This window comes from Amblyomma maculatum, chromosome 6 (assembly GCF_055883805.1).
Source record: "Amblyomma maculatum isolate TAMU_Amacu chromosome 6, ASM5588380v1, whole genome shotgun sequence".
NCBI lineage: Eukaryota > Metazoa > Arthropoda > Arachnida > Ixodida > Ixodidae > Amblyomma > Amblyomma maculatum.
This window is the reverse complement of record NC_139349.1, coordinates 45,988,288-46,016,202: the sequence shown is the minus strand read 5'-3', so window position 1 is coordinate 46,016,202 and position 27,915 is coordinate 45,988,288. Positions and strand designations below refer to the sequence as shown.

Sequence of the window (27,915 nt, the reverse complement as noted above, 5' to 3'; positions counted from 1 at the left end):
ACCGATGCGAGAAACGTGATTCTAGGCTATATATAACCACATTAAGTAAACTCCGCATAATTAGTGGGCGGCAATTCAAGTCCTGCATGGCAAGAACAACTGACAGGTTTAAAGCAACTGAAAACGTTCCACCTGCTTACAGAAGATTATAAAGAAGGATTAAAAAATGAGTAGCAAGTAACAACGTTGAAAAACAACACAAAAAAAACGAACAGTACGTATTGTTTGTGTACTGGAGTAAGCGCTGGACTTGTATCATATCCACAGCTGCCAGCATAGTTCACGCTTGTGGTATTACGACGGTAAATACAACTTGAGCCTCTACGGCAACGAAGATCATTAAGTGAAATATCAACGCCTTTGACATCAGGTTTTTTCTCATACACGTATATTTCAATTGCGGACATCTTTCGGTTTAGAAGAAAAATTACGCACAAGGAACTAATCTCCTGGAAGGTCAGTGAGCAAAGACAAATTCAAGTAGTAAAGCATTCGTTGTTTGGAAAAAAAAAAGAACTACCTTATAGCTATTAGAATAATTAAAAAAATAATTTTAAACAAGAGCAGCTATCGCTAATTAATTATGAAATGAAAAATATATTTGCTGCCAAATTTTCTAATTACATATGTAAATGGACAATTCGTTCTCAGTTATTATGATTCCCCTGCACACGTGCAAGCCTTTTTCAGCTGACCGCCAAAACATAATACCATTCTAGAAACAACGCTAGTATTGACGGAGAAGGGTGAAATGCGCAGTTGGTTCATCGATTAACATGAGAGGGAAAAATGAATGGAATAAGGATGACAGAAAGCAACTCACGCGCAGAATCAGAACGCGCGCTGTTTTTCAGTCATTGGTTTGGGGATGTTTTCCTGATATTACTTTTAAGACTTATACCGAGACTATGATGCGTTAGTGAGTGAAAACCATGACATTCAGACCACAGCTCTAGTGACGCCTTTGGTACTCATGATTGGAGTATGAATTAAGTGTGAGCGCTTCGTTACAATCGTGAACATGTATGGCACGGCATTCAACGTGGGCAATAGACTTATCACCCGAGCATTTGAGCGTACATTTTTTTGTGATTTTACTTACGAAAGCGCTAGTTTAGACTATTTAACTCAATTAAACTAACTTGTATTTGGAATTGCGTCGTGATAAGCCGCGCTCATTTATGCTACCGCCCAAAGAAACCCTGGCACGAATATTTTACTGCTTAGCAACCGAAGTAATTAAGCAGTGCAAACCGAGCAGCGCGTCTAGGATATTGCCTAAAAGTCTTCCCGTGCGGTACCACCGTTATTTTGTTATGATGACACTAACCTGTTGAGTGTCAGTCCAGTGGTGCGGCCTACAGGTAAAATCTCACAAATATACTTACGTATAAGATTCAGCTTTTATCAAAATGCAAACTGAGGAAGTTTATTATTGTATCTTGTGCAGTGCGTGTGAGCTGATTCGTAATACTATATTTCTCTTAATTCGCGCCCCATTATCGTTCTAACGCAGACACTGGTTGTTGACCTCACTCGCTCCGTACTTACGCTCAACGGTGGGGTTGACAGTGATGTCACGGATAAGAACTTCGCTGTATGCTTCAAGACCGATCGGCTTCCTGCGCAAAGGGATAAAACACAAAGGTTAGGCTTGCATCCGGGACAGTGATTTGTCAAAAAATTGGGAGAAAAAAAAACATATGCACGCAATAGGCAATGTAGAACTTTTAGAGAAAAACCCGGAGTGTTCGAAGCCTCATTCTTTTGCACACATTTCATTTATGCCCCCTCCCCTCCCCCCTCCCTCCTCAAAAAAGAATCAAATCATAGCGGAGTTCAAATCTCCTCCTACGCTTTAACTTTAGAATGAATCGTTGCGCAAGAAGACAGGCCGATGTATGAGGATTTCATTGGACACGAGCTAACATCTTATGTCGCGTGAAAACAGTGCGCGTTGATTGTAGATACACGAAACTTACACGCATATTTTTGTTATGCAGACGTAAAACTACTACCAAAATCGAAACGAAGTGGATAACTTCTAGTCATCATTAAAGCAAGAATACGTACGGACTTCGCAGTGAACTACATTCCAAGAAAAGGTGTAGCTATAAATTAGCCGCAGTTGCTGCCCTTTCCTGACTGTCAATGTGTCTCAGTTTATAGCGTTGCTGCCTTCCCTCTTTAAGCGGAGGGCTCAGGCGTTTTCGTGCCTTGGTTACGAAGAACTCCCACACCGAAAAGCTGATTTCGGGAGAAAAAGACAGCCACGAATAGGAAAAAAACAAACACTGCGCGTTGTTCTGTGGCTGTTTGTGTCTTATTTGCGACCGACTCACTAACGACGCTGTTGGTCTGTTCCAAATATATGGTACCAAAACCTGCCGCCCAGGAGGTTATGGATGATAAGAGACAGCCGGCTAAGCTTGAGCAAGCCTAGTAAGTTGCCACCAATAACAATGCGCCAAATTTAGTGAGAGCGTTATAGCTTCATACTGGCGTGTAATAAAGACCCTTGAACTCTAGACAGTCGATTAAACATCAGAATAAATATTTACAATTGGGTTAGTGTGATTCGGTCATCCCATTCATATCATTTCTCATTAAGAACAGTGTAGAAAGCACCTGCATTAGCCTTCCTTTTCGTTGTTAACCCTACTTTTTGTGCTAAATCAGCTGAAAGTGTTAAATCTGTGGTAACCCCCAAGTGCTGGTTACTGGCATTATCGACCCACGCACATTAAGTGCACGGGAATAGGTACCTGACAACAATGTTAAATGTGCCCGGTGCTACTTCATTAGATCCCCTGCGAAAATGTTTTTCTACGCAGCGACATATTCTAGTTTCTAGTACAAGATGTGTCTCATGTAACTAATTTTAAAGTGGGAGCATTAAAAGCCTCCTCCCCCCCCCCCCCTCCCGCCCGTTCCACAGAACACCTGGCGTTGTCGCCGTTGTGAGCGAGAAACAACGGGTATAGCTCTAGAAGGTGGTAGCTGGCAGGTGGCATAGCTGTGTACCAATTGGTCAGTTGGGTTCATGACGTAACGAGACCACGTAGCTTCGCAGGCTCTCATCTGAGAAGGAAATGCGAGATGGGAATCAAACCATCCACGAACCTTGGACCATGAGTGCGACACACTGCGACACACACTGTCCTAAAAATGTGCGACACACTGCTCCTAGGACACGCAGACACGTCCAAATGGTTTGGTTGAAGCGGGGTTACACTATAAATCTCTTTCCTTAATTCTACTTACATGTATTGTGAGCGGCGACGCTTATTTTCAATCATTACCTATTAATAACTATTCAGCAGCTTCGCTAAAGCAGTTTCTTCTGCGAAGTGCAAAAAGCGCAGGTGCTGCAGCATGTACAGGTTATTTTATTTTATACACAACGCTCATCTATCTAAATCAGTGAACAAAACCATCTCCTAAATATGTGGTCGATAAATGCACTGAACCATCCTCATTCACAACCTGGAGTCACATAGAGGTTTTTGTTTTGTTTTGTTTTTGTTTTTGTTTTTTCGAAAATTTTTTGATCTCGCCAGCCACTGAGGCAAGCGTAACAACAAGAGGGGCATTGATCATGCCTAAATTTTCAACAGTCTTATAACCTTGTGTCTCAACAGTTCAAAGCTGAACATGGCATGGTCATCGGTCTTGAGAGCCAGAAATACTGTTTGCGCTTGGGTCCGCGACCATGGCGTAAAAAAAGGAACATTGTACACCCCCTATCGAGTGGTCAATGGGCTCAGGAGCCCACATATTCTACTGATTTGCCCCTGAAACTATAACTTATGAGGACAACGCACCCTCTCCTATAGCGTGCAAGTGACGGGTCATTGAATACTCTGTATGGGAAAGGCTGCGTTCACGGCGGTTAATCTACCGTGACGTCGATAAAAGCGTGACGCCCTCTTCTAGGAAACGACGGCTGGAAGAGAGCTCCGCATTGCGCCCTTCCATAATGACGTCAGCAACAATAGCATATAAAGCAAGTGCAATGTCCTTGGGGAGGTGCACTAACATGACCTTCCTCGCCTCCTAAAAGGCTACAGTCAGAAACGCATACACAGCATTTTTTTTTTTTTTCACGTGCTCTTACGCAGTGATCGAGGACTGTAGTATTTTCGGCTTCACTCTTGTAATTTAAATTTCATGTCATCCATATGTCTGGTTTGGATGAAAAAATATCTACTCTTCCTGTAGGGCCTGCTAATGGGTAACAAATACGTAATGAAATAACAAAAGCTTTTTAAGTGCTTGCTCCTAGGACCCAGTAGAGCACAGAAGAGCACTAGCTTCAGCTTTAAATCCGTGGCCTCATAGTTACATTCGCTGGCAGTTCCAGTGATATTCAAATGATGCAGCAACACTAAGAAAGTACCAGTAATTTTTTTAGATATCTAGTGTATTATATATCATTCAAAAATTAAAATGGAGTAAACAAGGCAAGCTGCCGTTTTGCATAGTTCTCACAGGCAAAGGATACGACAGCATACGGTTCAGATATGATGTTTGCTCAATATGCTTAACTTGTGAGGAGAAATTGTCAATATTTTTATTAGAATACAACTAATCAAATAATAATGATGAAATAATGAAATAAAGCATGTCAGGATTCAGGGAAAGAACATAGAAAAGCACTGTTTTGACGGTCATACTCGTAGGTATACTTAACTCAGACGCAAACAGAGGGCGCAGTTAATCTCCTGTATGAGGATGTCACGACTGTTGTACCCGCTTGGCGAAAACACTGAATGTCATTGACAGCACCGTTTGCTAAAGATGCGTGATATAGTTACTATTAAACAGAATGCTTGCCTTAAGAAAATGTGTCCTTTGACGCGTGCTTTTTGTCTATTGTGCAGTTGCGTGGTGGAGCCTACGCACGCTGTGCACTGCATCTTCTTTCGAATCTCTCGAAAGACACTTTGACTTAGTCACTGTAACGTATCTGTCGCACGAACACCAGTCAACGTCAAGACATAGAATTAATTTGAAGCATTTAATCATCTAAACTACGACGGCGGTCTACGCCGACAGGTGCACCATGCGTTCGTTACTGCAGCACCAAATTTCGATAACTGCCCTTCACTTCCCCAATGCAATATATATGTGCCCAATGTTCTCCGCGCTCCTTCCGCACCTCGTAATCAAAGCAGGCACCCACGTCAATGCAGTGTGTGTTACAGACATGAAGCAAGGCGTACTAGTCAAGCCATATTCATCGCGAGTGTCCTGCAAACTCCTCAAGGGACAGAGCATGAGCAAGACTCTGACTAAAAAAGAATGTCCGCCTTGTCGTCTTCTGTCCACGCGGTGCTTTTAAACAAATCATAGCACATTTCAACGACAATTCTTGCGCATTAGTTGAGAGAGGACCGTATATTTAGAGCACAGATCTTACGTGCCCGTTCTACGGTCCGACCCCGTCGCCGTCGCCGCGGTTACATTGCGCCGCTCGCTCGTCGGACACCTGAGAAAGCCAGCCGGGCAGAGTGCCGGTCTCATTGGCATCAACAAACGCTCTAGACGTTCTCCCTTTTTCTTTGACACCTCGTTTCCGCGCTCTCCTCTCGCGTTCCTTTGGCCTTGTAAAAAAACCTCGAGACAGACAAGACAATTTACGTGTATTGCGCGAAAGCTGCCCGCACGCCATAGCTCGTGCACGTCGCCACGCCGCGTTGACTTCCCCGTATAAGCCTTCTGTAAAATTAAAGCAATATAAAACATACTCAACCAGTTCTTTCCGAAGAATGAGACACGCAACCGGTGAAATTATTTCGTCTTTAGCTGCTGATAAAACGAGCTGCGCGAGCAGAAGCTAATCGCCCGTGAAGCAGCAGGTAAGCGCTGAAAAGACCCTGCTGTGTGCGCCGCCGTGGTGCCCCTGCCTTTCCTACCGCCGAAGCTAAAGGAATGTACTCCGAATTCGCATTAGTGAACATCGCAGTCATCCTTAGGAGTTTTTTAACGATTCATTTCGGTTTTGTTAGTGCGAAAGTAATACTATGTCAGCCAGAGCGAGACCTCGGGTAGCCGCAGCTGCGCCGTGAAGAGGCGTAGCTACGGTCTCCTCATACAAAAATCAGCCTGCCATTACATTTGAATCCACGTTACCCCTGTGCCACGGGCAGGAGCTACCAACTCGGGTCCTCCTTTCATATGGGAGGGTGATCTCAGAAATCAGCCTGCCAGAACCATTTGCATTCTTGTTACCCCTACGACACGCAGGCACGTTCATACGGCTTGGTCAAAGCGTGACTTTATATGTGGGCTGCTAGCATACGCTCTCGCGTCACACCATTAAAGGATGAGCTTAAGTGTCCACAATAATGTACACTGATAGGGCGTGATAGGGGAATAATGTAGCAGGCAAAAGAAGCTTCCGCCGTTGCTTTCGCAATTCAACTAGGGTGAACCAGAGCTAAAACACGACTAATTTTTTTTCATCTGGTTCCATGGCATTGATCCTACTTCCTGTGACGTAAATCGTGCCTTGGGGAAGACGTGGTCTTCGCAGGAATAAGGCCTATATGCCATTTACATAAGCACACCACATTAGGCCCATGTCGTAACAAAGGGTTAGTGCAGACTCCGATCAATGGCAGAGTAGAACGCGATTGTCTCGCATGACGACCTTCGGCGGTGCCTAATCACGTTTAAGGAAAGGAAACTGCGATGGCTGGACACAGACCACGTGGTCATCCACGATTGGACGAAGGCGAGGTGCTTAGACCACCTCCTGTTGCTTTCGTCACTGTTGACGTCAGGACCATTCAAATCAAAATAAATGAAGTGTTTCGAAACTGCATCGAATGCAACTTTTACAAGAAGCTTCACCTTAGCGCGACATTCCATTCTTCGGTCCTTAGAAATGCGGCTGTCGTGCGTGAAGCGACACGTGTGGCGGCACCTTCAAAGCCAACATTTTTGGAGTTCCCGACGGGTCGGCATCTTCAAAGCTATGCTTAGCTTTGAAGGCTGGGAGACGCCCCGCGAAAATAACTCAGAGTGTGACACGCTTCGCCAACTGACCAGATGCCTTGAGAAGGGAAGGCGGGACCAATCTCCGAGCCGAAGCCACTCTGAGTGCGTCGGATATGTTGAACATGGCAGTAACCGTGCTGGTGCGCCGGTGGGCAGTAGGGGTACACTGGGTAGAAGAGAGACTGGGCCTGGTGTTGTCTGCGCGCGTAGGTCACCGGGGACTCGCACTGCACCGTGATTTTGTTGTCCAGGTCCTGCACGCAAAAAGGTATTCATGAACCAAAGCTACAACACTGCGCGTAGCTGAATCTCGAATATTCGAGTTAGCAGAATCCAATCGCAGTGAATCAAAGGGTACAGGGCTAGAATTAGGGCAACAACCCCCCCCACACTCTTCTCTATATATGTGCTGGGGGCTCCAACAAACGAAACGGTGCCTTAAGCATTTACATACCTTTAAAAACATGTCTCCCCTCTCCATATTCCTCCCCTCCCTCCGGAGCTCCGCTAAAGAAGCCTGGCCACCAACTAGCTCCAAAAGTCGGAATCTACAGCCTCCCTTGGCCCCGCCGAAGTGGCGCAGTGGTTAAGATGCCCGACTGCTGTACCGAAGTACCCGGGCTCAAACCAAATTACTGCCGGTGGCTGCTTTTTTGGTGGGGGCGATAAACGGAGAGGCGTTCTTGTGCTCTGCGATGTCAGTGCAGGTTAAAGATCCCCAGCTGGTAGAAATTACTCTGGAGTCCACAACTACGGCAGCATTCTCTCTTTCCGCTTCCGCCCCCACCTTCCACCCATCCCTTACAGGTTCAGGCGTCCACGGAAAAGTGTGTGACAGATACCAGTGTGACTGTGTGTGACTCTAAGAGTGTAAGTGTGTGACTGTAAACCAAACCAAATCAACCCTTGAACTGTACCGGTATGCAGTTGGGCGGTGTGATACGAGATATTGAAAAAAATATATATATTTATGCGGTAAGCCCCGCGCGGAACCCACCAGGCTAGCCAGTTGCAACCTGATACTACAGGTGACACGACAAGTGCGCTCTCGCGAAATGAATGAGCACGCGTTAAGTCTGAGCGGGAAGAAAAGTGCCAGGAATGTTGACACTTTGCGTGCACTGTTCATCTGCTGAACGAAGCTTTTTTTGTGCCTCCCTGAGCCCGTTGCGACAATGCTAAAATAGCCACGGCGGTGAACGTCCTGTGGCGCAATTTACGCCTCTGCTCTTCTTCTTACATCGAAGCCGATTTGGCAGCCGGGTAAAAATTTTGCAAACACGAAAGCACAGTTTCGAGCAAAAGTGGTCATATAATCGAACACCCATAATCTGAGTAACGCACAAACCAGGAAGTTGCTCGGGGAGAATCACTCACAATAGGTCTCAAGTCTAAATAAGCAGTTTATAGATAGAGTAAACACCTCATATCTGTGCCTATTATAATGTTTATCGGAGATGGAAATTCGGCTATACACATTGACCCCCTGTGTTTAAGAACAAGGCGAAGCGATATTCCTTTCTAGGCCCATCTCCCTGTTGAAATTCATTTAGTTAGTGTGTTACTGTTTCTTCGTGCCTTCTTCTAAGCCAATCCAAGGCAAAGCCAATATCCTTGCTAGGCACATCTCGCTGTTCTTTCATTTAGTTAGTGTTTTTGTCACTTTTTTTCGTGCCTTTTTCTAAGCCAATCCAATGTTTTTCCTCCCACGAAACCAACTGCCAATCAAGCAGCTCATATCAAGCAGCGATTGGTGATTCCAGCTTTCACACATTAAATGGCATGCCTCTAGCTCCGCCCCGCCGGGGTGGTGCAGTGGTAAGACGCCCGGCTACTGTGCCGGAGTTCCCGGGTTCGAACCCGACCGCGGCGGCTGCGTTTCGATGGAGGTGAAACGAAGAGGCGTCGTGTGCTGTGCGATGTCAGCGCACGTTAAAGATCCCCAGGTGGTCGAAATTACTCCGTAGCCCTCCACTACGGCTCCACTTTCTCTCTTTCCACTTTCTCTCCCACCTTCCTCCCTCCCCTTACGGCGCGGTTCGGGTGTCCACAGAGCGTGTGACAGTTACTGCGCCTTTCCCTTCCTGTGAACCAATTTAACTTTTAACTCTAGCTCCTTATTCACTTGGGCTGTTCCCAGATCTCCCGTTTTCTGGTTACTGAGCTAGTGCATGTGCTAGCGAGACAAGTTATTTTGCCGTGGCTCACGGTCCAGTTTTCCCAGTCATATCTAGCATCAAGCCTGTTGAGCTGCGCCATGCGTCCTGTTCGACGGCAGCGTAACATCAGCAGCCAGTAAATAGGTGTAGGAATACTCCTGTTTCTATAAAGCTACAGTTCGTGTAGAGTTGTTTTTGTGGATGTAGGATGAAGGAAAAGAGAATGCACGAGCCTGATACTGACTGGCTCTGTAGCTGAGCCACCTGATGTTGTTGTTGGTTCATAGGAAGGGAAAGGCGCAGTATCTGTCACACTTTCTCTGTGGACACCTGAACCGCGCCTTAAGGGAAGGGATGAAGGTGGGAGTGAAGGTGGATAGAGAGAAAGGGGGCCGTAGTGGAGGGCTACGGAGTAATTTCGACCACCTGGGGATCTTTAACGTGCGCTGACATCGCACAGCACACGGACGCCACTTCGTTTCGCCTCCATCGAAACGCAGCCGCCGAGGCCTGGATTCGATCCCGGGAACTCCGGCACAGTAGTCGGGCGTCTTACCACTGCACCACCCCGGCGCCTGATTGATTTGATTTATAGGAAGGGAAAGGCGCAGTAACTGTCTCACTTGTTTTCTGTGGACAACTCAACTGCGCCATAAGGGAAGGAAGAAAGGTGGGAGTGAAAGTGGAGAGAGAGAGAGAAAGAGGAGCCATAGTGGAGGGCTACGGAGTAATTTCGACCACCTGGGGATCTTTAACGTGCGCTGACATCGCACAGCACACGGACGCCTCTTCGTTTCAGCTGAGCCACCTCCGCTACAGTGAACTAGAATATTCTAGTTCACTGTACCTCCGCTGCCTCGTGCGGACAGAAGACAGAAAGTAGAGAAGGGGAAAGAGAAAGAAAAGGGGGAGAAAGACTCCGACGACCTACAGCGCTGCATGGTTATACAGAAAAACAATACACACACACAAGAGAATTAAACCAAGACGTTAACACAGATGATGCGCTCGCTACCAACTGCCTGTTTTTGTAGTACGTACGAAGAAGAAGAAAGCTTCACAAAAAAAAAAGTGGGGTTACAATATGAAGTAAACAAAAGATTCAGAAAAAATGCGAAGAAATTCAAAATAAAAAAAATTAAATGAAAATAAAACGAAATTAAAACGAACTAGCCCGCTCGCAAGTACAACTGAGGGAGAAAGACGCGCGCCGCAACAGCCATCATCCACCACCTAAGCGGTGGCTGGTGCAATGACGGCCTACAAAAGATAAAAATTCAATGGCAGGCTAGCCTCCGCCGCAAGCGGCGCTGACCTACTAATCCCAGCCCTGGAGGGCCAGGAACAGCCACCCTTCCCCACCCCCTCTCATTGTGCCATGGCAGTGCACGTTAAAGATCCCCAGGTGGTCGAATTACTCCGAAGCCCTCCACTATGGGTCCCCTTTCTCTATTTCAATTTTTTTTCACCCTCCCTGCAATTACAGCGCAGCTCAGGTGTCCACAGAATCAAGTGTGGCAGATAGCACGCCTTTTCTTTCCTGTAACCCAGTTGTTATTATTCTTTCCCCAAAAACTAACTTTAATGGAAAGGTAGCCCTTGGTTGTCCAATGTCGTCTGCGCACGTTAAAGGACCTAAGGTAGAAAAATTACTCCATAGCCTTCCACTATGGGATTTCCTGTCCGCTTCTACTCCCATCTTCCTTCCCTGCTGGCAGATACTGCGCCTTTGCTTTCTTATAAACCAATGTACAATGTACAAAAAAAATATGAAAACATGATCTTGACCGGATCAGATGTCCTTAATTCCGTGGCATCCACTCAATAGTAAAAGGCTCCTTACTTTTTGTAAACCCTAACTGAAAATAAAAAATAGTCTCTTAGATATCTCTTAAGGGAATGGCGAAAGCCTACCCTTCCTCTGCTATCCATTACCTCTCATCGTTTCCCTTTTATCAGCGTTCGTTGCAATAATTATAATTGGCTTACAGGAAAGGAAAGGCGCAGTATCTGTCACATACACTCCGGCAAACGTGGGTTTGGGGCAATGTTACTAAACATTCATCGCTCCTATCGCGTGCCGTTTCTTGGCGCGCGTTCAAATGTGGCATTGCAGATGGCGGGAACGCTAGACAAGAACTAACCTCGTGGAATCTCGCGGAATATGACAGATCTCGCGCACAATTCTCGCGCACGGGATTTCGTTCCATGAACCTTTCATCTTAATAAAAATTATGAAAAAAAGAAATCTGCAAATTCAAAAGCAGATGTTTTTTTAAGAGGCTATCGCTACAATACTGACAGCTTTCGCTCCATCACTAAGTCCAAGTCATACTTAGTGATGGAGCGAAAGCTGTCAGTATTGCAACGATAGCCTCTTAAAAAAACATCTGCTTTTGAATTTGCAGATTTCTTTTTTTCATAATTTTTATTAAGATGAAAGGCTCATGGAACGAAATCCCGTGCGCGAGAATTGTGCGCGAGATCTGTCATATTCCGCGAGATTCCACGAGGTTAGTTCTTGTCTAGCGTTCCCGCCATCTGCAATGCCACATTTGAACGCGCACCTCTTCATTTCAGCTGAGCCACCTCCGCTACAGTGAACTAGAATATTCTAGTTCACTGTACCTCCGCTGCCTCGTGCGGACAGAAGACAGAAAGTAGAGAAGGGGAAAGAGAAAGAAAAGGGGGAGAAAGACTCCGAGAAAGTCCAAGTCATACTTAACTCATTGCTTAACACCTTCATTATCCACCAGGTGCATTATCGAGAAGCCCTCTTCTGACAGTAAAAGTAACTATCCTCCAAGGTGGCTTCAAGAACACTCGAAAAAAATGAACAACGTGGGCATTATACACAAATTCATTACTCTTCAAGAGAGCCTTAACGAGACTCCAGGGAACCTTTCCGTTATTCCCGCATATTTTCGATCTCAAATAATCTATCACCGCTTTGAAATGCCTTTCCTCTCACACCACTCTTATTATTCACTTAAGCGCCGACGCCACATATTCAGGAGAACGAGGCTTTTAGCAATGTCGCATTAAAATGACAATAGAGCGCTTGTTCAGACAGCTCCAAGTGCGCTCAGGTTCGCATCTAGTGACTCCAGGTTTGCCTAAAGATTTGCCATGCGCACAGTGCCACCTACCTTGAGCACTTGCTTAGCGTCCGCCACGTATCGGACGAACATATCGGTGGAAGAGATGAGCAGTTTTCCGTTGACGCTGACATTGCACACAGTGTCCAGCCCGTGCGCTACAAGGTTGATCCGCTTGTGCGAGGAGATATAGGGGGGAACTGCGTAGAAAGGTGCACATTTTTTTTTTAGCGACACTCGTTTTGACGCCAACTGAGCTTCTACACGACACGATGTGAGCGTCGAACAAGTCCTTAGTACAAGGAAATTCACTCTGAAGCGCATAGTTCTCATGAGGGGCACCTTTTCGCATTGTGATACATTTTAACTCACCAAGCATCAGCCCGTTAAGATAAGTCCCGTTTCCGGGCAGACTTCCTCTTTCGGAAGCACGGAAAGGTCTTGGGCATTGCTTCACATGTCGAGAGTTGCTAAACTTGCAAGTGAAAAAAAATATAAGTCGCTTGTGAACGATGACGCAGTGACAAAACAACCCAGCTGCAATACGGTATGTATTTGGCAGGGAAATGATTTATAACATGTGTGAGATAAAAATATGCATAAGGCCGTCCTTTGTTTGTTTTGTTTTTTAAGCATTTTCAACTTCAAAGGAGGAATCTCTCGGAATAGTTTTCAGGCCTATTCCTTTGTGACAGTCTCGAAGGCATCCAAAGTTTGCTACAAGCGCCTGTCCTTTTAGTCTACTAGGCGTCCGCGAAGCCGAGACATTCAGTTGCGGAACATCTGCCGCTTTAGGACTTGAAGAAGTGACGACCGTCCTTCCCTGTTTCCCCAAGTTCACAATGCCAAGAATGTCGTATTAACCCCTCCCCTTTCTTTGATCGCTGTGTGGCGCTATATCGAGTCAGATGCCTGCAGAGCGGTTCACTTTTTTTCAAGAGGGGCGCATGAAGAAACTGCTTTGCGAGACGCATTCTCGACTCACCTTCAAAGGTTTTGGAAAAGGTCCAGTTGTCCATGGCCACCCACTGGTACAGAAGGTCGTTGTACATGTGGTACGGATCGTCGATGATGTTGTTGCTCTGCAGGATGGTGTAGATGCCACCAGGGATGACACCGGGCACAGTGATCGCTGCAGAAATAACGATAGGTCAAATGATCCCGCCCGCTCTCTCCTAAACTATTAGGTTGTTGCTATAAACATCTCAAGGCGAGTGGAATAAATTATCGGTTGTCAGTGACAAACTGTCTCATGCTGAATGAGAAATATAGAGTAACAATTATTGGCATTGACCGCTGCCGTTGCTGTCTTCGTGGTCGGCGGCGGGCAAAAGGCACGGTTTGCAACGTAAATCTCCCGTCAAGTGTTGCAGACTTTTTTTTTTTACCTTATTCAGACTGGAAAGGTTTCATGCTACGTAGACGCATTTGTGCGTAAGACTTGATTAAAATTGAGGTTTCTGAACAGTTCCAACCATAAGCTGCCACGAGCCCCAAAAAACGCAGTTTTAGATTACATCGCACGATACTGTGAAAAGGCGGCCCTAAGGCTCTTTTAACATAAACACGTCCATAGAATACATAAAACGGATCCTAATTGGATCTGACGAAAGGACGGTCATAGCCGAAGTGCTCTCTTAGGTTCTGGATGCTCTGCTCCGTGATGACGTTCTCGTTTTCCTATGTTTACTAATCATAAGCCAGCAAGACTACAGGCATTTTGATACACAAAACTCTGGGCTCAAAGAAGACCAGCTGTACTTCCTTCGTTTTTGTATGGGCAGTACCTCCACACATGATTAAAGATCAATGTTCACTCTTTCTCCTTTTCTACAGCATAGAACCGCTCAAACGCTACAGCAATCCAAAGAAATTACCTGAAACTAGGACTGAAACACCTAGTTTCACGAGATTTTACAGCGTTTTACACTCTCTGCAAATCATTTATAGGAGCAGTTTTCCGGTTCTGCGATGTATTTCAAGTAAGGGGCACAATGGGACATTTGCTTTTCCAGCCAGTTCAAGTAAGTGAGAATAGTAGAGGAAGCCGATAAGTTGCACTATTTTACCAAAACACGGCATTTAAATCACATTGACTTTTTAAATCATTGACGCATTTGGCCGCAGTATATTTCTGTGCTGACTAGAAATCGCTCCCGTAACGTATTAATTCCAACATATGTGCTCCACCGAGCATACCATACCAAATTGATGTAGAAGTGAAACACACGGTCAACACACAAGGAAGAAATATTATGGCTAATTGAGAAAATTGAGATTTCTTAGGAACAGTACTGACGCATGTCATCTCGATGCTGTCGGCAACCAAGCACTTATACAGCCATTACTGCCAGGCGCTCAGCGCAGATATCTGGTTGAGTTGGTACGAACACATAGCTAACATTTCTCTTTGTGTCCGTGTTTGTGCATTCGTATTAGTGACGTATTCAGGCGCTCAGCATACCGATTGCCGTCGAAGAACCTTGCTTCAACCTGTGGCTACTAGTCAGTGGTTGAGCAAGACCGTTCGAGATTGCACGGCAATTTTCTTGCATATGTATCTCGTTCCGGTAGGCCGACTACTGAAAAGATGGCGCGAATGCCCAAAGCGGTGTACTCACATCCATTTCCGTTGGTGACCGTCCAGCTGCCTTCGAGGGAAAGCTCTCGGGTCTCAAGATTCCTTAACAAGATGAAAAGCGCAATAGCGATTACGCCTATGAGTACCGACAGGATTCGCAGCATATTGGGCGACATCGCTTCGCTGGGACTTGACTTCATGGCAGGAGGGCCACCACGCCAGCGGCGCGCTCGTTCGTCGAACTGATGAGTCGAATGCTGCGCTCCGGATATCTTCGTCTTCTTCGGAAGACCTAATGTTCCACGCACACCTGTCGTCTTGAAAATGACGAAGTGTGCTCTGACTCAGTGGTATTTAGCGTACTTACTTCGTCTTTCATTTCTCATTGTTCATTTTTTTCGCGTCACATGATTTTATTTTTCGTCGTTGCCGGTTTTCTCATGCAGGTCGCTTTTCACCGCTTTTGTTGATTATCTCTTAAATTTGTGTTTTTCCTTACAGTTCGTTTTTTGTTTTCTTGTCGACCATGACGACTGTACACGGCTTGTTGCCTGTCGCTTTTTTTTTCTTCGAAAATTGCATCCGTTGGTGTAAATCCCTGATGTTAGAGATGCTCTGTTCACTGCTCTTCCCTCTTCTTCTACAAACTCCTATTGCATTTGACGATTATACTATTCATCTCGACTAGGTGGCGGCAAGTTGAGATTAGTGGTGCAGACACGCAATCAGCGACTCTAATCTGTGGGCTATGCGCAAAGTGCGGGGAATGGGGTAGAGTTATGCGTACAGCAGCACCAAACATTCTTCGGCGTGGGATCTTTTGTTCCGCGAATGCGCGAAAATAGGAGCATGTTTGTGCGAACGGACAACACCCCAGTTATAATCCGCAGTTTTTGCTTTTCGCTGCAGCCTTTGACACAACTGAAATATTGTGTTTTTAAGCGCGGTTGGAACATAGCGGCTTTCAATCCGCTTTTTGCTGACAATCTTCTTGTCTGTTGTTTTCAAGCATAGACAACACATAGTAAAAAGAAATAAGATAATTTTGGCTTAAATTTTAATATCAGGTGAAAGCAGGGTCGTACATGCACGTCTTGTTCTTTGGTTGCTTAGCATTGCGTAGTTCGCTACAACAAGACTTTCCTTTTGTCACCATTTAAATCACTGCTTTTATTGATTGGCTGCGCGACTACAGTGCCATACTGACGGACTTGCCGTTGCCTCACCGTCGATGCTAAGCATGGGAGGCGATTTCGCTCCAACTGTCAAGGTCAAAGGTCAAGACTAACGCACACGGTTCAGGTTAAAGATTAGAACTGATGTCATGGTCGGGCCATGACTGGCACTGGTCATCGCTATCACTCGTAAGCACATGGACATGACTATGTATGACGAACTGCTATTGCGCTGCTATTCAGCATTTATTGCAGGTGTTGCTATGTAGATGTTGCCTTGAAGCTGCCCCACAAGCAAGAACACAGGCATTTTATGTGTAGTAGTATCATCCCGATAAGTGCTTCCATACTAATATTAGTTATCACTAACCTCTAAAAGTGGATCCTTTTTTAGTCGCGCTCAGTGCTGCTTTTCAGTCACAACTGCCGCTTAAACCACATTATAAAAATTAGCGATTCTTCTTTTTGAAGGGCTTCCGTTAACAAATTCTTGCATGAAAATAATTTGTCATTCATATCGGCATGCGCGTTGTTTCTTGCCGCATTGCGATATGTTTTGCATCAAAAACATACATTTAAAATGCCAAGCAAGAACGCATAATTCCGACCTCTCAACGGTAGGGCGTCAATTCTTTTTTCTCCTCCCTGATGTGCGAGCAAGTTAAACGGTGATTTCAGCTGAAACGTTTCTTCTGACTACAGCTTAAAAAATCGCACACATTCATCGAAGACGCTAAATAATTTCGGTGCCGCTGAGTTTATTGTGTCATATTTGCAACATTTGATTCGCCTTCCCAGTGTGTTCACAGAGGTTTTACGTGCGTTTATAATCAAAAGCGTCCCATAATGCAACCTAGAATGGAGCGCACACCCTGAGACTAAGGCAGTAAAGGTGGCTGTTTCTTGCAAATTGTCAATGAAAACAGTGCGACAAAATTCCATGGAGTGGATCACCGTGCCGTACTTTGCCGGTCTTCACCGCCCGCGACTAAGATCTGGTCGCGGGCGTTTATTGCGTTCTCTCAGGAACCTAGGAGGGCGAACGCGCGGCGCTCCCCTCTCGTCGCTTCAGTCGTCTTTCAGTGGTCGGCGCCACTCGTTCCGGCGAGCTCGCGTGCGTCCGTTCACGCTGCGCGTCCCCCAGCCTTCCTGCTATCCTATCAACCTTGTCGTCCGACCAGCCTCATTCATGACCGGCCTGCGCTGCTCCTCCTGCAGCCCTTCCCGCCTGGCCTTCCTGTTGCATCTGCCGCCGCCTGCCAGGAGGTTTCCAGCACTACCCACCGCGCCGCTGCTCCGAAAAAGCGAAGTTTGTACCACCACCACCGCTGCTCCGACAGCGGTACCCAGCGGCCCCCTCCCTACAGTCGTCCGACATCGTCGCCGCGGCGGCCCACTGCCGGCTGCACGCTCCCCTCTCCCCTCGTATCAAAGAATGATGCCAACACATCGGCCAACATACGTCGCGACCAGGTCTCCCCTTCCCAATAATACCCCATAGAACCAAACCATCAACCGTCGGCACCCTTAGCGATGTGGAACGAACCTGTGAGCCCACGCAGTGACATATACAAAGCGGGATGATGGATAACTTTGTTTACACTCGTCAAGGAATCTTCCTCCCCTTTCGGAAGGCTGGAATCCCTTGAGATCCAACGGTGTCCAGGGCCAGATGGATGATTTTCTTTTGGACGTCTTTGTTCTAGCTGATCATTAAATCCTCCCAAGACTCCCAATTCCTGTCTGGTTTGTTGTATCAAGGGCATTTTCACACCATGTGTATCATGCCTGCAATTTCTTTACAGTGTTTGCACCGCGGGTCCTGTATAGTGGTGGTGAAAACATTCATTTATTGTTATATGTACAGAGAGGTATAGACACTAAGTGGGATGTAGACAGGCACTTCTGTATCGCCGGATGCCATCTGCTTAGTGCGAGAGGGTTGGGAATAATAATTGGTTCACAGGAAGGGAAAGATGCTGTATCTGTCACACTTGCTCTCTGGGCAATTGAGCCGTGCCGAAATGGAAGGGAGGAAGGTGGAACTGAAAGTGGAAGGAGAAAAAAGGGGAGCCGTAGTGAAGGGCTACGAAGTAATTTCGACCACAACGTGCGCTGACAGATGCACTCCCCTGATGTGTCAGCGCACGTTAAAGATCCCCAGGTGGTCGAAATCAAAATCGAAATAAAATCAAATCAACCATAGTCAAAGGTCTAAGACATTTGGCTATGGCGCAGTTCCCTTCTCTCAACGGTAAGGTCCCTCAACTTTCTCCTCATTGGTTGTCTTTCAGCGAGTTAAACAGCGATTGCTGTTGAGGGGTGTCTCTGTACGCAACCTACATACACTCACTGAAGGCAGATGATTACGGTGAACGTAACTGCATTGTGCCACCGTTATCGTACAGTCACCTCCTGGCTCTGTTCACGACTGGTTGGTTGGTTGGTTGGTTGGTTGGTTGGTTGGTTGGTTGGTTGGTTGGTTGGTTGGTTGGTTGGTTGGTTGGTTGGTTGGTTGGTTGGTTGGTTGGTTGGTTGGTTGGTTGGTTGGTTGGTTGGTTGGTTGGTTGGTTGGTTGGTTGGTTGGTTGGTTGGTTGGTTGGTTGGTTGGTTGGTTGGTTGGTTGGTTGGTTGGTTGGTTGGTTGGTTGGTTGGTTGGTTGGTTGGTTGGTTGGTTGGTTGGTTGGTTGGTTGGTTGGTTGGTTGGTTGGTTGGTTGGTTGGTTGGTTGGTTGGTTGGTTGGTTGGTTGGTTGGTTGGTTGGTTGGTTGGTTGGTTGGTTGGTTGGTTGGTTGGTTGGTTGGTTGGTTGGTTGGTTGGTTAAAAGTTAAATTGGTTCACAGGAAGGGAAAGGCGCAGTAACTGTCACACTTGCTCTGTGGACACCCGAACCGCGCCGTAAGGGAAGGGAGGAAGGTAGGAGTGAAAGTGGAAAGAGAGAAAGAGGAGCCGTAGTGGAGGGCTACGGAGTAATTTCGACCACCTGGGGATCTTTAACGTGCGCTGACATCGCACAGCACACGACGCCTCTTCGTTTCGCCTCCATCGAAACGCAGCCGCCGTGGTCGGGTTCGAACCCGGGAACTCCGGCACAGTAGTCGGGCGTCTTACCACTGCACCACCCCGGCGGGGCGTTGGTTGGTTGGTCGGTCGGTCGGTCGGTCGGTCGGTTGTGGTTGGTTGGTTGGTTGGTTGGTCGTCGGTCGGTCGGTCGTGGTTGGTTGGTTGTGATTGGTCGGTCGTGGTTGGTTGGTTGGTTGTGGTCGGTCGGTCGGTCGGTCGGTCGGTCGGTCGGTCGGTCGGTTGTGGTTGGTTGTGGTTGTGGTTGGTTGGTTGGTTGGTTGGTTGTGGTTGGTTGTGGTTGTGGTTGTGGTTGGTTGTGGTTGTGGTTGGTTGTGGTTGTGGTTGGTTGTGGTTGGTTGTGGTTGGTTGTGGTTGTGGTTGTGGTTGGTTGTGGGTTGGTTGTGGTTGATTGGTTCACAGGAAGGGAAAGACGCAGTATCTGTCGCACTTGCTCTGTGGACACCTGAACCGAGCCGTAAGGGAAGGGATGAAGGTGGGAGTGAAAGTGAAAAGAGGGAAAGGGGGGCCGTAGTGGAGGGCTACGGAGTAATTTTGTCCACCTGGGAATCTTTAACGTGCGCTGAAATCGCACAGCACACGGACGCCACTTCGTTTCGCCTCCATCGAAACGCAGCCACCGTAGTCGGGTTCGAACCCGGTAGCTCCGGACAGTAGTCGGGCGTCCTACCACTCCACCACCCCGGCGGGGCCGGCTGGTTTTGCGCCTCAAAACATTTTGCGGAATCAAAAAAACACACCTCAGTAAAGACGCCCGTAACTTCTTTGAATGTTGTGAATTGTAAAGTAAAAAAAAGAATACATTTGTACTCAGAAGATTCGAACAAATATTTTAAATGCTCAGATTAGTATTAATCCATTGCGCGGCAGAAGCAGTGGGGATGGCGGGCTTTAAATGCGCTCTTGTTCATTTTGATATTTCCGCTATTTGTCGCCAGATGACGTTGCTAAGAGAACAAAGTCATGCTTGCACTCCTCTGTTAGAATTTCATTGGCTGCCGACAATACCTCATTCGCCTCGATTCCGTAGCTTCAGCACGTGCACAAAAAGAAACTGCTTGTCTTGATAAGAGCTTCTTAAAATATGCAAGTTTTGCAACACAGAATGAAGCCGCGCCCACAAAGGCGGGTTCCCACTACAGAGACGAAAATAGACTGCACTTTTATTTCACCCCACACTGAATTCGTCTATTTATTTTATTGCCCCGCGAACGTATGCGATAACCTTTGCGGAAATTACACGCACGCGATATGGTTATAAAACCTCAACGCGTAATACAACGCGCAACTTAAAAGCTGCCAATAAATAAAATAAAATGTCTGAAAGCAGGCGGTTCAAAACTGGCCCGTAGTTCTAAAGGTGCTGGTAACAATTGAGTCCTTGAAGAAAAAGTGTTCAGATATCCTCGCCTCCACGCTGTATGCTTTTGGAAAACAAACAGAAATAGGAACTTTCTTTTGGCATAACTTATGTTTGCTTCTAACCACCATGCTTCTAACTAGACTGTTTAAAGTATGTAAAGGGCAAGTAGGCGATCGCATACAAGCAATACGTACGTCAATCTAGTACACGGGATCGATATATTTCATATTGCGCATCGGCTGTTGAAATAATCATGTTCACATGTGGTGTATGCAGTAAAATCACATCTGTCGAATAGGAAGTGTGCTCAGCATAGATTGTACAACGTCGTATATGAAGAGAGTCTGTAATGGGCGCTTCATGTATGTAGCCGCACGCTTGCAACTTAGTCAGCAAGCTCGATGTCGGTCAGCGTCCGGCCCTCCGTTTCGGGCAGTAGAAACGCCAGCACACACACGAGCACCGCTATGGTGGCAGCCGCCACGAGATTTGAGTACTTTCGAAGCATGATGTCCAAGAAGGGGTCGTTGAACTGGACCAGCAGAAAGAGGAAAAGCCAGCGCGTAGCCCAGGCGAGCGGAGCCCCAATGTGGCGAAGCCATCCGGGACCCGAGCAGAGTTCGGCCGTGAACAGAGCCGGCGTGTGGCACAGACCGACCGAGTAGCTGAGCACCACCAGGTTCATCGAGTAGACGAAGCTCCACTCCATGTCTCCTTCGTCACTTGTCAACAACCACTGGCTGCGAGAGCGAACATGCACCGTATGTCACAGCGGTACGTATGTTGGTGACAAAATGCAGGTGTAAATACTGGGTGCTAAGCGCGTGTACACTCGGGGTGTTCCAAATTAGCCAGCACTTTATTTTTGATTATCTTGCAAGGAATTCTTACGACGTCAATAGAACTCTGCTTTTCATGGTCATGATATGGCCACGGAGACGCACTGTTTCAATGGGCGGTGAGTGCTATCTAAATAGTTAGAAAACATGATTTGACTTTGTGTACTCTTACGTAGTAATTTGACGATTGCATACAACAGTACACTCTGTAAAAGAGGTTGCATCTACTGAAATTTATCGATTAATCGAAAAACGTACACTCAACTAATACACGCAGAAAGGTGTTCGAATTGTGCGTACCACCTATTCCTCGCTTGAGACTTCAAAACAATGAAAAGATTTTTTTAACTGTGACCAGCACATTCAATCTGCGCTAACCAATAAAAGCACACTGCTCTCTTTGTAGTTAATGGCAGTTTTCGTAGCGTGGAAACAGTTTTCCAAAAGCACCAAAACAGAAGAGGCAGAAGCACACGCTTCATCTATTTGTTCATCAGAGAGAAAAGAAATAGGTTTCTGTTTCAAAAAAAAAAGGCAAAAGTTGTATACCGGACTAGATTAGCCATAAACCGTATGAACGTTGCCGTAGACGTTGTATGGATAAAAATGAAATAACAGGCTAGTTACAAATGTGTAACGTGAATGTTCGAGCGTGGCATGACAGCAGACATGTTTTTCAAAAATTTGATCATTTTCTCGTATGGACAGCCGAAGGTGACTCCGGACTTGTTAAAGACCGCAGTGATGCTCTGCTGGGGCCACAACCTCCCGGCTCCTTTCACTGTATCTAACCCTCCCTCATCTCGGGGTTCTTCACACTCAGCATACTTAGGCTGCACCCCCAGCCTCGTAATAAACTACTCCTATCGTAGCTAACGGCCATCCAGGTACTTCACGGAGCCGCCACCTTCCAGATGAATAGCCCACTCTCTCCACAACTTCCTGCAGCCACTAGAAAAATCATCGCCTTCTACCCTCACATACTTGCGCGCCCATTTTCCCTCATGATCCCTAATTAGCTGAGGGGCATTTCTTTTTGACAACAGTGCCACCTGTTCATCGTTGCTGGTAAGCTGCAAAAACAATTACGGGTGACATCTAAACCCCTCTTTTAAGGGCATGACCCCATAGCGTTAATGGCTCCCTCTGCTGATCCCTTCGTGGTTCCTCATTCGCGTACATAAAGTCTCAGATAGCTTAATTGCCAATCGCTCAGAATGCAGCCCTAAATTAAGCGAACACCTACCATAGGTTAAAACCCCGATTTAACTATGGGGTCTCTCATGGCCTGAGTCGCTTTGGGACGTTAAACCCCAAAACCCAACCCAACCCAAACCGTAAAAACGTCCCTGCGTTGCCTCAGAAGCGCCCTGACTCGACATTCAAAAGCCCTGTAGAGCTCATTCCTATCTCAGCCACGCGCCACAGATGAGCAGATTAAATTGACAGCTGCTCCAAATACTGATATGATCATGGTTTTGCTTTAACGTGACACAACTCATCGAAGAATGCTCGGTCATGCAAACCGCACACTATCAACTGCCAGAGTCATGCCCATGATTTCTCGCTCACACGATGACCAGTCAGGTCCCAGCCCTGTCACTTACCAACTACCTAATGTCATGCCTGTGATTTTATTGCGTAAGCAATACTACGCCAGGTTTCAGCCCATCGCGTATACCCGGCCGGTAGCCACGTTTGACCTTTAGAGCGACCGCAGATGAGGCCCTCTTCAAGCCGTTGGGTAAACCCGGTTGGTAGCAATGCCGCGCCGCAGAGGAGGAGGAGGAGGAGGAAAACGAAGAAGAAGAAGGACAGAAAGAGAAGCTATATGATGACGTTGCTTACGCCACCTACCGGGTTTAACTAAAGCTAAACCCCAGCTAATTTTTTCACTCACCGAATGAGGACGTCCGCAACGCCGACGCAGTATTTTCTGAATGGTGAAGTCTTTAACAACATTGCGTTAAAATGTAAACTTATAAATACATTTCCGCGTAAAATGAACCACAGTATGTTTCCCCGCGTACCTCAGGGCGAGATGCTCGAACGGTGGGAATACGACAAAGCAGAACACCTCCAGTGAAGCAGACACGACCATGAGCTCCCGGCGCCCCGTGATCCGGGTGAGGGAGCCAAACAGCGCGACGAAAGACACGTGCATGCTCGTCGTGATGATGGCGGCCCACGGTCTTTCCATATCCTTCACCAGGTGCGACATGCTCTGGATGGCTTGGCAAAAGAAGAGCGGCGCACACGTGGCCCCTTGCAGCACGTGGAGGAGCAAGCATGCGGCCAGCCGTCTGTAAATCGGCACGAACACTTGTTGAGCGCGACCGATCGTCGGCTCTCATAGCTGTCGCTTGGCGCAGCAGTGAAAGCGCTGCACTCGCTACTACAAAAATCGTATTGATATCATTTCTGCACGAGTGATAAGCTGCCCAGTTAAGCTCCTTCCGACGCAGCTGTTCACGCCATAGGACATGCGCTCTACGTACTTAACTGCACTTCTTCCCGTCTTTTCTTTGCTTCATAGGCTCTTCAAAAGAGACTTCTAAATTACAGATGTTCAAAACAATGTCCCAAAGTAATGCACCGGCTATGAAAAGTGCCTGATTGGAAGGCTCCGATTTATTTCGTACAATCCGGGCCTTTCTGTTGGGCAGCGAAATTGCGCATCAAAAAGGCACGTCACTTCCACTTACAGAGATATTTAGCAGGCAATTTATTTGAGTTACCTACCCCAGCGGGGTGGCGCAGTGGTTACGGCGCTCGACTACTGTTCCCAAGGACGCGGGATCGAATCCCGGTCTCGGCGGCAGCTTTTCGATGGAGGCGAAAAGCAAGGCGCCCGTGTGCTGTACGATGTCAGTGCACGTTAAAGAACCCCAGGTGGGCGAAATTTCCGGAGTCCTCCACTACGGCATCTCTCATAGCCTAAGTCGCTTTGGGACGTTAAACCCCACAAACCAACCAACCTATTTTAGTTACCTCCCTTACACTAACTACCTGCCCCAGAATCACATGGTTGTTTGTGAACCAGTGTCATCTCTTAACTGCTATTATTACGTCGAAAACGGCCCGGCTGCTGTGTCAGCCTGAGATGAAGTTGCGTCTCATTTTGTACCAGAGTGTCCGAGAATTCATCAGAAGCGACGGTTTAACCTTATCGTTCAGCAGTATACTATCTACCTAGCGGGACGAATGCATTAAAAGCGCAAGGCGTCGCAGCCAACACAGAACAAGTTAACAGGAACTTGCATTGGAGAGATGGCGACCGTTGGTGGGGGAGAAGTGATCAAGTTGATTGGTGTATGCTCTAGCGCCCTGTACAGCCAGTGGAACCCGCACTGGTATTTCCTTTGCGATCGCATCGCTAAAAGAACGACGCGAGAGAGAGAGAGAGAGGAGTGTGTGTGTGTGTGTGTGTGTGTGTGTGTGTGTGTGTGTGTGTGTGTGTGTGTGTGTGTGTGTGTGTGTGTGTGTGTGTGTGTGTGTGTGTGTGTGTGTGTGTGTGTGTGTGTGTGTGTGTGTGTGTGTGTGTGTGTGTGTGTGTGTGTGTGTGTGTGTGTGTGTGTGTGTGTGTGTGTGTGTGTGTGTGTGTGTGTGTGTGTGTGTGTGTGTGTGTGTGTGTGTGTGTGTGTGTGTGTGCGCGTGCGTGCGTGCGTGCGTGCGTGCGTGCGTTTGGCTTGGTTTGGTTTGGCTTGGCTTGGCTTGGCTTCGTTTGTGGGGTTTAACGTCCCAAAGCAACTAAGGCTATGAGAGACGACGTAGTGGAGGACTCCAGTAATTTAGACCACTTGGGGTTCTTTAACGTGCACTGACCGCGCACAGCACGCGGGCGCCTTGCTTTTCGTCTCCCTCGAAAAGCAAGGCGCCTGTGTGCGTGTGTGCGTGTGTGCGCGTGTGCGCGTGTGTGCGCGTGCGTGTGCGTGTGTATGTGCGTGCGTGCGTGGAGCCAAAGGGAAGTGGCCAAGGGGTGACCTAGAAGTGACATGTTATTTAATGTATTTCATATTAAAAGGACATGCCTTCATCACACGAATGTAAAACTGAATAATACCAGCTTTAGACAATCATATAAGTTCAGCTGTTTGCGGAGCAGAGCATAAATATTGCGCATTTACATTTTTACCCCAATCAAAAATTAAGCAGCTGCTGCGGCGGAGATGAACGTCAGAAAGCAGCCAAGCACTCTCACCGCTGAACAACCAGGGCAGGTCTTTAGATGTAAAATTAGTTAGCTGCTCTACTCTACAAAGGAACAGAGAAGGCCTTTCAAGGAGTTGCATGATAACACTGCATACTCTGCGCACTGTTCCAATGGTCTAACACATCCTAAAGTGCATTTACAAGATCATCAGAGCTGTAATCTTCCTAATTTCAAGCAATTAACACTTTTGAAAAACGTTCCCAAGTACAAAGTCGGCTGTGGCTGGTTTCTCAGTCTTCACTGCTATGCGGACGCAGCTCGATAATTACCGCGCCAGTACATCTACCTCCATCAGCGTAAAGCGCAGTCAAGCGTTAGACACGATCTTGACATCATCCATTACAGTCATCATCCTTTTTGAACGAGTTTAGAAATATACCAATAGCGTTTTTCCTAGCCCTCACGACGTGATATTTCTTGTTACGTGCTGAAAGTTTCTAGCACTATAGGCACCCTGCACCCGGTGGGCACCGTCACCATCAAGGTTGCGTTCAGCGCCCCACGCGGACGGTTCCTCGTCCCTGTCATGAAGGCTCCTTCCGCGTCTCGGCAGGGACGTCGCCTGGATGTGCCGCTGATTGTAGAGGAGGAATTGGACCTATTCATGGGGCTCAAATATTATTTCAAAGTGCAAACGTCAGAGAAGGAACGAAGCTGTTTAAAGCAGGCCATGTGTGCGACGTGAAAGAGGTATCATGTGATGAGGTCGAAGTATAACAGCCTGGCGCATAGCGTTTCCGATGGCGCACAAACATCAGTGCACCATCGGAAACCATAAAACTAAAGGTAAGCAATATATCTCCTAGCTTTTTAGCATCCTGAAAGTTGCCCAGTCAGTTTTATGCGAATGTACCAACCGTCCCGGATTACCGCCATATTTTTACAACTTAAAGTGATGCCTGTGATAGCGACTGGAACAACCACTTACACTTTTCTGTAGGCTAAAGGGAAAGCACTTGGGTTGTGGGACGGGTACCCTTCTTCATTTGGTTTTACATTCTCATAAAATGGCTGCTGCATATCTTGGATTTCGCCGAAGGCCCTCAATCCTCGTACCATCTTCGCTGCTGAGGTAAACATGAAAACAGATAAGCAGCATACTCTGTTACGCGCATGCAATGAACGATCTACGACGCCTTTATCCAACTTCGAGTACATGCAGTGCCATCTTTCCCACCATCGAGGTTTGCTTCATGGCAAATTTGGTCGATTATACCCAGTATCAAAAGTAGAACCTACGCCCCAGGATGCGCACCTAAGCACTTCGCCCTTGCGCACATCTCTGCATACTACAGTCAACACTGCCACATTTATACTGATGGCTCTGTTTTACCAGTCTTCTCCTCCATCGGCGTCTGCATATCATCAGCGCGCACCACAATATCGACAACATACAGTCACCGCATTTCGGCTATGGCTGCTGAGTTAACAGCTCTGCGAGAAGCTAGTATATATATTCTGCAACAACCCCGGGCGGCATGGGTTATCTTTAGTGATTTCTGCGCTGTACTACAACTGCTTATGTCATCAAGAATTAAGGAGCAGTTCTAAATTGACTTACACTGAAGGGTGCCAGCAGCGTCACCGCATTGTGCTACAGTGGTTACCTACTCACTAGTACCTAAAGATTCATCGAGAACAATTCCAATTCCATTCTCAAGACTTGTAGACATTGAATTATGGCTACTGCAGCGCTCTCATCAGTGTGATCCGGACCAACAATACCGACCTCTACATCGAATAGATCCCGCTTATGTCTTTCGCATTCCACACAGTTTCCACACATTCCACATTCCACATTCCACAACTGTCTGCACCGAATTCGCTTGAACGTGTCGTACACAAACTACATTTACATAAAGTCAGTATAGCCAGCAGCCCTCTGTGGTCTACATGCGACGTTTGTGAACGTTCCAAACATGTGGTAACCTCGCGCCAAAGGTTTATTGCACATTGCAGGACATTGCGCAATAATTTAGACTTAGTTAAAGGCACAGCCCTGCTTCTTGAACACGTTCTCGGTCGTTGGTGCGATTTGTCTTCGGCTGCGCGAGCTACAAAGGCCTAATAACTTTCCTTAAGGACAGGTTTGATGAGACTCTTTGAAACTCGTCTGTTTCTGCTTATGTGTATATGTGTATGTTTATGTGTGATTATTGGCTCCACGCAAAGCATTTAAAATATGACTCGAATGCTTGCAAAGACCACCTCTATGATTTTCATACAATAGATTTTACCTCATAGAGCATTTCAAAGGCCATTTAAGCAAGCGACCAGTGGAAGAATCGAAAAGTGCACTACAAAAAACCCAGATAGTTTTCTTTTGGAGACGAAGATCTGATAAATATTAATAAAAGAAGTTGTACCCCAGACAAGGCAGCAGTAATTAAGGTGGCTAAGGA

At 46.9% G+C, this 27,915-nt stretch overlaps 2 protein-coding genes across 2 annotated transcripts in view; both read right to left on the bottom strand.

Annotated features, from left to right (window-relative positions):
- Positions 1-15,114, bottom strand: part of LOC146185645 (beta-mannosidase-like) — a 36,955-nt gene extending 21,841 nt beyond the window's left edge. Inside the window, exons 1-5 of the mRNA XM_084605567.1 lie at positions 14,884-15,114; positions 13,248-13,394; positions 12,314-12,462; positions 7,054-7,259; positions 1,552-1,622 (exon numbers count right to left, since the gene is read on the bottom strand). Of these exons, the coding sequence (XP_084461693.1) occupies positions 1,552-1,622; positions 7,054-7,259; positions 12,314-12,462; positions 13,248-13,394; positions 14,884-15,043 (733 nt within the window). The 5' untranslated portion in view covers positions 15,044-15,114. The remainder of the gene's footprint in view (positions 1-1,551; positions 1,623-7,053; positions 7,260-12,313; positions 12,463-13,247; positions 13,395-14,883) is intronic.
- Positions 15,115-20,756: 5,642 nt separating this feature from the next.
- Positions 20,757-21,193, bottom strand: LOC146185644 (uncharacterized). The gene has a single exon (XM_084605566.1). The coding sequence runs from the start codon at positions 21,168-21,170 to the stop codon at positions 20,847-20,849; it is 324 nt and encodes a 107-aa protein (XP_084461692.1). The 5' UTR covers positions 21,171-21,193; the 3' UTR covers positions 20,757-20,846.
- Positions 21,194-27,915: the final 6,722 nt, after the last annotated feature.